At 37.4% G+C, this 12,560-nt stretch overlaps 1 protein-coding gene across 1 annotated transcript; it reads right to left on the bottom strand.

Moving 5' to 3' along the window:
* Window positions 1-721: 721 nt before the first annotated feature.
* LOC133515432 (neuromedin-U receptor 2-like) lies at window positions 722-9,942 on the bottom strand. The gene is made up of 2 exons (XM_061847975.1): window positions 6,713-9,942; window positions 722-1,515 (listed from the first exon to the last, which is right to left on the bottom strand). Exons 1-2 carry the CDS (start codon window positions 7,449-7,451, stop codon window positions 1,409-1,411), a joined length of 846 nt encoding a protein of 281 aa, XP_061703959.1. The 5' UTR covers window positions 7,452-9,942; the 3' UTR covers window positions 722-1,408.
* Window positions 9,943-12,560: the final 2,618 nt, after the last annotated feature.

The raw sequence follows: 12,560 nt of genomic DNA, 5'->3' as shown, positions 1-12,560 counted from the left end.
TTGACGCTCCAACTACGTCCCACCGTGGGAGGAATTGGATTTCCGAACCAGTAGGCTCCGTAAATAAATATTAAACTGAGTTATCGCTGAGAGCTGACTCCAGGGTGTCCTCTGGCGGTTACAATGAACATATATTTTTCTTACTTGACTAAAACAAATAGTCTTTCTTAAAAAACTGTTTAAGTAACATCAATTTCAAGGACATTGGGTGTTGACAGCCTCTTAACACTTGCACCGTCTGGGCTATCAAAATCGCTGCTAACTTATCTTGGTCTGACTCTACAATGTGTTTGTCCACGTATAGTGGAGCCGTTAATCACGTATAGTACTCGTACGATGAATTTTATCGACAAATCACCCCCCATACCTATGTTTTTTCTCGACCATTTTAAAACTGCAGCCTTTTAAAGTTTTATGGTGCCATACACTACTGCACTTGGTTAATGTACCATTATCTGCCCATTTACCTATCGCACATCTAAAAAATAATAATCATTAGATAGCTTATGAATTAGGGCATAAATTTAAGGCAAAAATGTCACAAAGAATTTTCCACAATTATTGGATAATTAATAACAAATATAAAAATCGTCTTTAAAAATTTACTTTTTTAACTTTTTTCGAAAACGACTTTTTTTATTGTTAAATGATAGAACAGGATATCAGCCAAAAGTTGACGTCAAAATGATAGCCCTAGTTAACAAGGCTCGGAACCGGTTTTTTCTTCATACAAAAAATACCGGTATTATTACGTTTTTTGGTTTATTATTTCATTTTTAATAGGACTATCAAATAATGCGAAGTTGTTACCTAAATACATGATCCAGTCCTACGTAAAGAGTATAAAATAATGAAAAATATTGGGCTATTTCGGGATTTAAAAATAAACCGGTTCTGAGCCCTGCTAGTTAAATCATTCCACAAGTGACACGAGTCCAACGTTACGTTATGTTTCTTGCCCATCCCCAACAGCGGCTGCATGGAAATACTTTATTTATTCAATATCATCAAATAACAACTGTCAATTTGAAAAATTTGATTATTTTATAATGACACACACTTTTTAAGCCTTATTGAGGTAAGTTGAGGTGAATTTCGTTTGTTTGAGAAAGCAATGAAAAAAGCTACATACTTTATTTTGTTCCAATTATATTGAAATGGAGTGTACATTGTGTAATGCACATTAGCTCTTAAAAGGATTTAGTCTAGATCACGTATAAAGTAGACAAATGCTAATTTATATAAAGAAATCTAGGCAAGTCAGAGTCTGATCACTGATTAGGCGAAACCGTAGCAAAGCAAACAATTACATATTTTCGTGAAAGCGTCGAAATTCCTGTGACAAATAATTTTACTTAGATTTTAATAAGGGTTTCATTTTGCGAACGAATATAATATAATATATTCATTAACTTACCCTTCCGTAGTCTGCCCACTTATTTATGGGAGCCACGAGCACCAGTCGCAGAAGGAAAAACGGGAACCAGCAAAAGAAAAATGTAGCCGCCACCGCCGCTGTAATGAAAAACATTCCTTGAATTATTCCCAAAATAACACCAATATTCGGGGTTTTGTCTGCGACCCACACAGACCACCTCACACTGCAAAAAATAGCCACAACCGTATACAGAACCTGTTCCTTCTATGAAATTGAAGTCGGTTTAAAATATATGATCTATGGAACACATATTAAAGTGATTTTCATTAGGATTAACTACAATATCAACAAATGTTTTAAAAACAAACAGTCACTAAATTTTAAATATTCAAAACAGTAAAATTTACTGTCTTTTCGGAACAGTAAAATTGACTGTTTTGTTTTTGTTTCGATAGGCTCATATGGAACTGCATTCAACATTATTGCAATTTCAATTGGGTACTTGTCACATGTTGAATATTATAACAAAATTGAGCTAAATGGATAGAAAATGAGCCATTCATTATAAAAAAGTGGAATGAAAAAAACATATTGAGATTATTAAAAAAATACAAGGCTTCAAAGGCTCAAACTTTTTTTAACTTTTAAATATAAAAAAGAAAATTATACCATTCGATTCCTAATGTTTTGAAAAATAAATTGTACGACAACTATATACATAAACGCAATATTTCACGGTCAAAATAGCAATTTTCTTGATCTTCCATACATTTAGGACAGACTAATGTAATGTGCCGTCACATTACATTATCATTTTGTTAGAGTCGTTTCAATCGTCGAGTGCGAGCGTCAGACTTTAAATCTCATTTCTGACCTTTGTGTTGCTTAAATGCCATGAGTCCTATGACATTTGATCCTCAGTAAAATCAAGATCGATTGACATTATTTACAAAAAATTGTCAAGTAGCCAATTGTTTTTAATGGTTTTCTTTCTCAGTGCAATTACCAGACGAATCATAGGTATAAGATAATCGAGGCCCCTACACATAAGCGCTCCCTTACAATAGTACATTTCGATGCTAGTGCGGAAAGTATGTCATTACTTCACGAGTACCGAGATATAGGCAAGACTCGGGACGAGTGAAGAACGACATTTCCGCACGTGTAGCGAACGACGGTTTTTAATACAGTTGCAAAAAAATAAGAAAAAACAACAAGTACTTTTTTATGCATGTACTATAAGACAGAAACAATTGTAAATATAAAATATTATACTATTATTACCTAAGTATCGTTATTTACGATTATTTGTGTATCGTATATTTAAATTGAATGAAAACAATATCGAGTGTTGCCTTTGGAAACTTAAAACATTCTTGCGGTGAGAAAAAACGCCTCTGCTTTGACAGGCGTTTCGGCAGCTATTCCGTTCCATTCAGACAACTTATTAAGAACGGTTTTTCAATATTCAATATTAAAAAATAAACGTGTTATAATGATGAAGAGGTAAGTAATAATATATGAAATATGGTTAAATTTTGTATTTTTACATTAACAGTAGGTTTTTATGTTGATTACGACTTTTAAAGGAAACTAACATTAACACTCATCAATAAGTAGTCATGAATTGGAACACGTAGAAAAGTAAAAAGCACTAGTTCGCGAAATCCAACTTTCCGCACGCTAAACAGCTACGTAAAATACTTTTAGTTGCTCCTAGAATTACTCTTAGAGTCACTTCTACCTTTAATGACTTAAGTTTAATGGTGCCATTTATTGGTATAGTGGTCAGCGCTTGAACGTTTTCCTTCTTTCAATTTCATCTTCTTCTTATAGTTAGTGGTTAAGTTAATTCAGGTCCATTGCAACAAAATTAATAGGTAACTATAATCTATAACGTTTTCGGCACTGTATTGTCAATATTATATGTGCGTCTGGAAGAGATCGCTGTTTAGCGATAAGTCCGCCTGTTGTTACCTACATATTTATACCTTTACATACTTTGTACCATTTTTTTTGTAGTGTGCAATAAAGCATTTTATTATTTTCTTTATTCATTTAATATCTTAGGTTAGGTGTTTTTATAATATGGATATAAAAGTAAAATATAAAAACACTTACAAAACAATAGAAAAGATTATTATTATTATTATGTGATATATTCTAATGTAACTCTTCTGTAATGACTTCTTCATCTTCCTTGCGTTGTCCCGGCATTTTGCCACGGCTCATGGAAGCCTGGGGTCCGCTTGGCAACTAATCCATATAATTGGCGTAGGCACTAGTTTTTACGAAAGCGACTGCCATCTGACCTTCCAACCCAGAGGGAAAACTAGGCCTTATTGGGATTAGTCTGGTTTACTCACGATGTTTTCCTTCACCGAAAAGCGACTGTTAAATATCAAATGATATTTCGTACATAAGTTCCGAAAAACTCATGGGTACAGTCAGCCAAGAAAGTGGTTTACCACTTTTCAACTCTATTTGTCAAGTAATAGAGTCGAAAAGTGGTAAATCACTTTCTTGGCTGACTGTACGAGCCGGGGTTTGTACCTCGTCCCGTCTTCCGTCCGTCTTCTGTAAATGTAAATAATGTGCGTGCGTGCGTGCGTGCGTGCGTCTGGTTGACGTAACTGGTGACCGAATAACTGGCGGCTTCCTTACACAACGTACCAGTATTGCGATACAACGAGAAAATGCCGCCAGCATCCTTGGTACAATGCCTCAAGGGCCTATTTTACATATAAGCTAGTTATAGTTATCATCTGTATCACCATTATGTATATTGTTATTGTAAATAAATACTTTAGACTGCAAAATATATACTTTGGAACGTGAATTTTAGAAATTTATCTATATCTGGAAAAGTTATCTGGGATGTCAGATTTGGCGCGTTGTTTCATCCGCTACTATTGATACTGACTGTACCTATAAACTTACACTAAAATTAGTTTTGCTGGTCGAATCGTACAAGTAAAATTGCACCTACGTGCATGCGGTGCCTGTGTAGTCTGTGGTGGCCCATGTCACCACACATCAAGTGCAATTTTACTAGTAAAATGCTATGATTTGAGCAACTCAACTTAGTTTTATTTCTACACCATTTTATACTCTAATAGCTCAAGTACACACCTAAAGCTTAATTGTAAACATATTTAATTTACATGAGTACTGCCTTTTATCTCCTATCACTTACGTACATAAGGTAGAAATACTAGTGCTCGACGCTGCACTAGTCACCGACATGGGCACTTTATTTCATGGAAATATAGGTTAAATTTGAACAACGAAGATTTTTCTGTATTCGAACTTAATCCTTCTCACTTTGACATAAAGTGCCCATGTCGAGTACTAGTCCAGCGTCGAGCACTAGTACTTCTACCTTAGATCATATCTTTCACGACGACAAGTGCCTTTACTCGTATCGTCATTCAATTTGACAAATGTGCGCGTCATCGTGTATGACACGAACTATACATACTTGTTAGATGGTGACAGGCATGGTGACAGGCAATTAAAATGCGACCGTGCTCAAGCCACTGGTCGTAATCATGGGCACAACTGAAATGAGCAGTCGCGCTCCCATACTTGAGCTGGAGCGCTTAAGAGGCTGTCAACACCCAATGTCCTTGAAATTGATGTTACTTAAACAGTTTTTTAAGAAAGACTATTTGTTTTAGTCAAGTAAGAAAAATATATGTTCATATTAATTATATTTCAAAGACCGTGGTTGTACTCGATACATGATTGAACGAAATCGGCTCGATAGAAAATAATTGCAAAGATTGGTCTTAAAATCACAATTAAACGGTTTTATGCCTTTATTGGTTTGACTTATGGGTCTGCAATTAAAATCACAATTTCAAAACATTTATATCTAAACCGTGGTTGTGTAAAATATTACACTAATAATCCACTTTTTTTTTAATATTTTTCTTATTATTCCCTTGCCCAGGCCCAGTAACATGCGACAGTGCTATCTCATTTACTCCGATAGAAATAGACAGTGTGCGCGCTTTAGGTATTGACAGCCTCTTAAGTGTGGTGCCCTCGATTGTCTTATGTGCTCGAGCTCCGTCTAGCAGTTGAGGTGGTCTGTGGCTGATGGCCACCCCGCGGCGCTCCACTACAAGGCAGAGGCAGCATTCTTTGGTGGTTTGAGACGGTAGTCCTACCACCGGTTAGTCCATCCAAAGATGAAATAGAAGTGAATTGTCAAAATAAATTTTGTAGCCACAGTAACTTTATTGCCATCTTTCGACCCATGATTAAAACTTTTAGACTTTGATCCTTATTCTTTCACTGGTATGTGTTAAATAATAAACAGTGGCGACATCTACTAGATCATAAGCCAAAGTTATGGCCGCATCGGTTTGAGCGATGGCGCCATAACCTTACTGTACTGTAAATTTACTGTGGCTACAAAGTTTTCTTTGACTATTCTCCTCTATTACAAATTCTCTTTGGCCCGTCATCGCTCCTGATTCCTCCGGACCAGGTACTTTGTATATACTAGATTTATGTACAAGGTTTTTATTGGAGTTTTCTATGATAATAACGACCCGTAGATTCCTGGGGGCCTAGTCAAAGTGAAAATAGTCCGTCGTAGGTCCCCAAGTCAGGTTTTCTTTATTTAATTTATTTAGAAAACAAACAGGCTTTTACAAATGTCTTACAAAAATGAACTAAAAATAGGCCTGAAGTTAAAATTCTATAAAGAGCATTTAAGACCGAAAATAAGATTCAAGAAGAGTCAAGAGCAGCAATGAAAACAGGAAGCGTCATTCGAAAATAAAATATCTACATACTGTTGAGATATGTATTGAATTGTTATATTTAGTACTCGGAGCACATCTGGTTTGCACGGATACAAAAGTTACGAGCGAGATGCACTCTTTCGAAAGTGAAATGAAATTACTGAGAATTATTGAGAAGTGGAATCCACTAGATTCTTCTAATGAAAACTAATCATTGGACATGTTCAAGAAAATAGGTAGCCGATTTTGGATTGATACTGTTTTAAACTTTAAAGTCAAGCCCTTTATGATAATTAAATCAAAAATGGAGTCCCCGTATAATATTTATTAAAAAAAAAACCGAAGCTTTTGTAAGCACCAATCCAGTGGAATTCTCTAGTACACCTTGACTGCGTACACCCAATTTTCTTTAGATTTTTAAGTTAAAGGAAATATGGAACCATTCACCGCCTTGGGCAAAACACGAGCTAGCAACCTTTTGGAATACCGATCCAATCGCTCTTAACCGACTGAACTACAGAAGCTCACCAGAAGCGTGCAAAATATTTCCATCCCTTCCTTTTTCTTAATATCTTACCCAACATCATAATGGTCTTGTCTCTATACTGCTTCCCGTTCACCGGACTAGTTCCGTTCGCCACTTTCATCGATTTGATTTTGAACGCAATCAATATATACAACACGAATATCATAGTCATCGGCATTACGAAGAACACACACATCTCAGTCACTATCACCAGTTTTAGATGGAACGGCAGAGTCATATAGCAGTACGCTTGGTCGTTCTTCTCATATAAACGTATGAGGAACAGATCGGGTATACTAAAGCCGGCGGAAACCAACCAATTGATAGCAACAATTTTATACACGCGGGGCTTCAAAGTCAGCTTATGGCGAAGGAAAGGCTTGGAAACTGCCAGGTATCTTTCCACTGTGAACGCAGCTATCGTCAGCAGACTGCAGTTAGATAAACATTCCCATACTAGAAAGTGAATGATGCATCCAACTTCTCCAAACGGGTAAGCGTCAGGTGCCCACATGACATACATCTCGAACGGGATGAACAATGCGGTCGTCAGGTCTGCGATGGCGATGTTAAACAAGTAACAGTTGGTAGGTGTTCTCATGGAGCGGTCACGAACGATGACAGCACATGTGCACACATTCCCAACCACGCTCATTATAAAACATAAAACCAGTAGAACGCTGACTGGAATCTTCACGGCATCATCGTCATATTCATCCCCATCTTCACCGATCGCTATCGGTCCGAACCACGTGAAAGAACTATTTTTTCTATCTGGATCGCTAGCCATTTAAAAGGTCTTTAAGAATTTATATAAGAAAATGCATGGCACATCTTTCACAAGCTACAGCGGCGTTAAGACTGATTGATCTAAAGAACCGCGCGAATATCCACAAATAAGCTCTACAGGATGATTCCGTTTAGTTTTTCGCAAGCGCGCGCTAAATTTAGGGCACGGTGAGATCAGAATATGGTTTAAAATATTTGATAAAGATATAAAGGGCTTATTATGCGGGAACAAGAAATTTTGTTCTTGAAAGCAAGAATACTCGTTGTCTTTGTTGAAGCAACTTGAAATGATAATATATACGTAAATATTTAGATGAATCTCTCAAGCAAGCACATCAAAGACTCTAATTATAATTATTAATTAAAACGAATTTAATTATCTCCCTATTTGTACTTGTTTTACTCTTAACCCGTTTTGAAATATATTTTTTTATTGTTTACCGTATTTCCGTGCAACAACTTCTAAATTTAGACCGGGCAGTGCGGTTAATGCTTGTCTGAAAATGTACCCATACAATTATATCTTTACTTATGTATTTGTTAGTATATAGATATATCGTGTCATTCACAAAGACGCGTGTCTGGACTAGTTATGTCATGTTATTAAAGGTTAGATTTGACAAATCTGCGCGTCATCGTGGATGGCACGAACTATTGCGTCATGCGTGGCATAGATGCCGATTATCAATCGAGTTAGAACCAGGCGGGTCAATAAAAAAAATGTACGAAATTCTTGGTATTTAGTGTCCTTGCTTTAGAAATGCCACGTGGCTTTTTGATCGCACCTGTCATTTCGGTACTTCTTGCTGTTCCACTTTTTAACCGACTTCAAAAAAGGATTTATTTTGTATGTATGTTACTCGATATCTCCGAGAATCGTGAATCGATTTTCAAAAAAAATAAATTTAATCGAACGGGTATAACCCCGAGATTTGGCACCAAGTTGGGGTCTGATGATGGAATCTTGGAGAAATCGAGGGAACTCTTCAAATGTTATAGGTACATGTATGGCGCTTTTGGTATTTTTTATTTAAAGTCGGTTTTATTTTTTGTTAAAAAGTTTTATTTACTAGTTACAATATCAATATCCTGGAAATACTAAAAAACGTATTCGTCTAAAAGAATCAGTATTTTCTCCTTAAATCATATATTTTCATACTCTGTAAAACAAAAGCAAACCTTTTTTTCGAAGCACCCTTGTGAAAGTAATTGAGTGCGATGAAATTGCGGGCAACCATAGAGTGCAAACAGTAGCCTAATTGAAATTACGGTCCAGAGGCCATCATAATACTGCTTCATGATAATTTGGATGAGTGCGATGTATGTACAGAGGGTTTTGTGACATTTTACTAGTTTCCATGACGATTATTAGACCAGCACGGGTTGGTGATGCGTCGTTATCCCTTACAGCATACTGATACGACCGTGCGTTCGACTTTAAAGAAATCTAGCTCTGACAATATTCGAGTTTGCCATTTCAGTACCTCTAGTATAAATTTATTCTATAGCGAGACGTGACGTCCGCGTTTGCGTTAAGTCTCATTTTGTATGGGATTTTGAGTTTCCAAAACGTCCCGCTTGGCGCGCTGTTTCTAAATCCCATACAAAATGAGGCTTAACGCAAACGCGTATGTCACGTTACGAAATCGAATAAATTTACACTAGGGGCTCAGAATGCTATCGATCGATCGTACATTTGATTATTATTCGCTTTAAAAGTGGTTTGGCTATGTTTAAAGTAATAAATAGGTATGTAAACGGATTACATCGCGTATAAAGGATTTAAAATACTTCCTGCCATTTACGTTTGTGTTTAGGGTAAATTCTGCATATTGTAATTTTACTCACAAGTCTCCTGGTTGACCACGAACGCTGTGAGCTGTAAGGTGTTTTTTTTTTTCACTCCTTTTTTGAAGAACCCCATACTGTAGCCCCTCGGGAAAACCTCGGCAGGAAGCTCATTCCACAGCCGAAGCGTTCGCGGGAGGAAATTCCTCTTAAGCCGCACAGTACGCGACTATTTCGGTTCTAGGGTGTGAGGATGAACACCCTGCCGACGGCGAGCGGTGCGGTGATAGACAGCGGCCGTCGGCATCATGTCAAACAATACTTCAGAGCACAGCCCATTGTACAAGCGGTAGAACACACACAAGGAGGCAAAGTCTCTCCTTAGACTTAAAGGTTCAATACCGCTTGTGAGTTTGGGATCGTCGACGATTCGTACAGCGCGCCTTTGGACTGAGTCGAATGGTCCAAGCTGGCATGCAGGTGCTCCTGCCCAAAGGTGACAGCAATACTCCATATGTGGTCTGACTTGCGATTTATAAAGCAGCAGTATTTGCCCCGGAGTAAAGTATCGCCTCGCTTTATTGAGCACACCGAGTTTTTTGGATGCCAGCGCAGCCTTTCCTTCCAGGTGGCTACGGAATTGGACGTCACTGGAAATGTCGACACCGAGGATCCCAATACTCCCTGATATGATAAGGACTAAGGTGTTAAACTAAAAACAATACTAAAGATTAAACTAAACCTAACAAAATCAAACACTTCATCTACAGGATCTACAGTAATAAAAACAGCCTTTCAACAACTGTTTGAGTTTGAAAATGTTGCATTTTGACATTGTTTTGAGTTCTTGTTTTGAGAGTTTAGAGATACCTAATTTGTTAAACAATTAAACAGCCTGGTGTCTTGCACAGTGTTCCTCTAGTTTTGAAGGACGGATATTAACTTTCATATTTTCATCACACTTGCTCAAAAAAGATCTTATTTCTTACGCTGAAGGACAAAGGCATGTATTGTTCCCGGGGGAGCTATGAATTGTGAAAAAAAGCTATAGCTCCCGAAGGAGTTATAGGGTTTTCTTTAATTGTGTCACTAATTCATACGAACCAAGTAGATTTAAATGAGTTTTACTTTTAAAATACTGATGCTTTACAGAATGTTCAATCGTGGCCAAATCGTGGCTAAATGCCGGACACAGACCTCTTCGATGCCTAACCTGTCAAAGAATGACAATATGGAGGACGACTGATTGAAATGTCACCGTATTTAAGAATACATCATCATATTACTCCATAAAAGAATATCTAGATGATCATGACATAAATAGTAATTATAACCATGACTAATGATATATTTTAATTTTATTTAATTTTGAACTCTATTTTATTGTATTTTAATTTAATTGTAATGTAATACTCATTTTAATTGTTTTATTTTATAAGTTACAACATTGTGCAATTTTTAATTAGATTTTCGTTACTTCTGACATTTGTATGCCGACCGGCGAAACATAGTGTTCAAATGTAATATACCTAAGACCTATTAATACCTATGTTTTAAAAATAAAGCATTCTGATTCTGATTCTGAATTATTTCCCTTACAATTTAGTTTTTTCTTCGCAAATGTGATGAAAAATATTGTGTGTAACTCCGGAGGTAATAATATTGCTACAGTGTACTATTTTGGTGCGCGACACTTTACGCAACACTTGCCAGCCTAGCCAAGGTGACAATCGCTATCGCTACGATAACGAAACCCTTTGTGTCTCTATCACTCTTCCACATTTGTGCGACAGTGACAGTTGCGTATCGATCGCTACGGAGCGTAAGCGATTGCATGTTGGCTACGCGGCCTGTTCCTCATCGGTTTCAAATCTTGAGCGATGCATAACGAGATCAGAGAGTATACCAAGTTTTTCAAAATATTTCCTGCAAGAAGTATTTCGCGGGATGCGAAAACATGATTCTAATCGCTCTTTTTAGGGTTCCATACCCAAAGGGTAAAACGGGACCCTATCACTAAGACTCCGCTGTCCGTCCGTCTATCTGTCTCTCCGTCTGTCACCGCAGTACCTATCTCTTGAAACGTGATAGATTTGTTAAACAAATACTAAAAAGTACGGAACCCTCGCTAGGCGAGTCCGACTCGCACTTGTCCGTTTTTTTAAATTAGATTAGTTTATAATATTATCTGTCTGTAATCTAATCTTCAAAGTTAAAAGTTTGAAGGAGTGTTGAAAGGCATAATCTTGGTATCGAGGAGACTTAGTAGTAATATTAAAGTTTAGACGTTAACTTTGAATATTTTATGATATAAATCTATCTAAATTATAATTTTATGCGAGCTGTTGGGGAGAAGCGACCCCACATACCCGATTGCTCCTGGGAAGTTCTGTTACCCGCAAGGAATGTGGGTGGGGCAGGATTTTCTGCCTCTGGCTTGCCTTGGCCGGCCGACCAGAGTAGAGTCGTGCGTAGGTATTACTTGTACAGCTGTGCGTGCACTTCACTGAAACGATCGCTCCTAACTAGTACAAAAATTACAAATGTACTAAAATTTTAGTACAGTAATACACTGAGACAAATTGAGTATAATAATGTAACGGAACCATTTTAGCGGACATTATGAAAAGTAGCAAGTACAATTCAAAATTTGTTGCCTCTCTTACTCCCGTGCGTTGCAACGGAGTGACGGCTTTGTGCTGTCTCGCTCATATTAACCGAGAGCCCCAGGCAAATTTCATTTAATATACATACATACATAAAATCATGCCTATTTTCCGGAGGCAGAGATCACGGATTTCCACTTGCTACGATCCTGAGGGCTTACCGCGAACCACGTTCGACGTGTTGCCTCCCTGTCACACTTACGTACGAATTTACAAGTGCGACAGAGAGGGAACACGTCGAACGTGGTTCGCGGTAGGCCCTCAGATATACCTCGTTCGCTTCCTTCACTTTTAACATTTCTCATATATGCTCGCCTGTTTAGGGTGCTCTTAACCTGGCCTTTCTTCAGGATTTCCCCGAGTTGATCAGAGAAAATCCGCCGAGGTCTACCCCTTCCAGCTCCCTCTTCTACTTTTCCCTTATACACTATTTAATATATAATGTGGAAAAATAATAGGTCCTGGAGGGAAATTAAACCTTAAGTTAGCTTATTCTACTTAATGGAAACTTTATATTAAAGGGAAGAAAACTCCATTCAATTTTTTTTTACGATTCGCTTAGCGCTCTTAAGTACCTTGTACAAACAACTAGTACCCAAGGCTCGGAAACCGGTTCAATTTCCAAACCGTTATCATGTACTTGGCGCAAAACCTTC

This window comes from Cydia pomonella, chromosome 2, assembly GCF_033807575.1.
Source record: "Cydia pomonella isolate Wapato2018A chromosome 2, ilCydPomo1, whole genome shotgun sequence".
Taxonomy (NCBI): domain Eukaryota; kingdom Metazoa; phylum Arthropoda; class Insecta; order Lepidoptera; family Tortricidae; genus Cydia; species Cydia pomonella.
The sequence above is the reverse complement of the archived record's forward strand: the minus strand, read 5'-3'. Positions and strand labels throughout refer to the sequence as shown.

What these genes read in the sequence shown, in the direction of transcription:
- LOC133515432 (XM_061847975.1), bottom strand. Translation starts at nt 7,451, where the DNA reads ATGGCTAGCGATCCAGATAGAAAAAATAGTTCTTTCACGTGGTTCGGA. An exon ending in CAAGACCATTATGATGTTGG is followed by an intron (nt 1,516 to 6,712) that starts GTAAGATATTAA and finishes TTTTCATTACAG; the next exon opens with CGGCGGTGGCGGCTACATTT.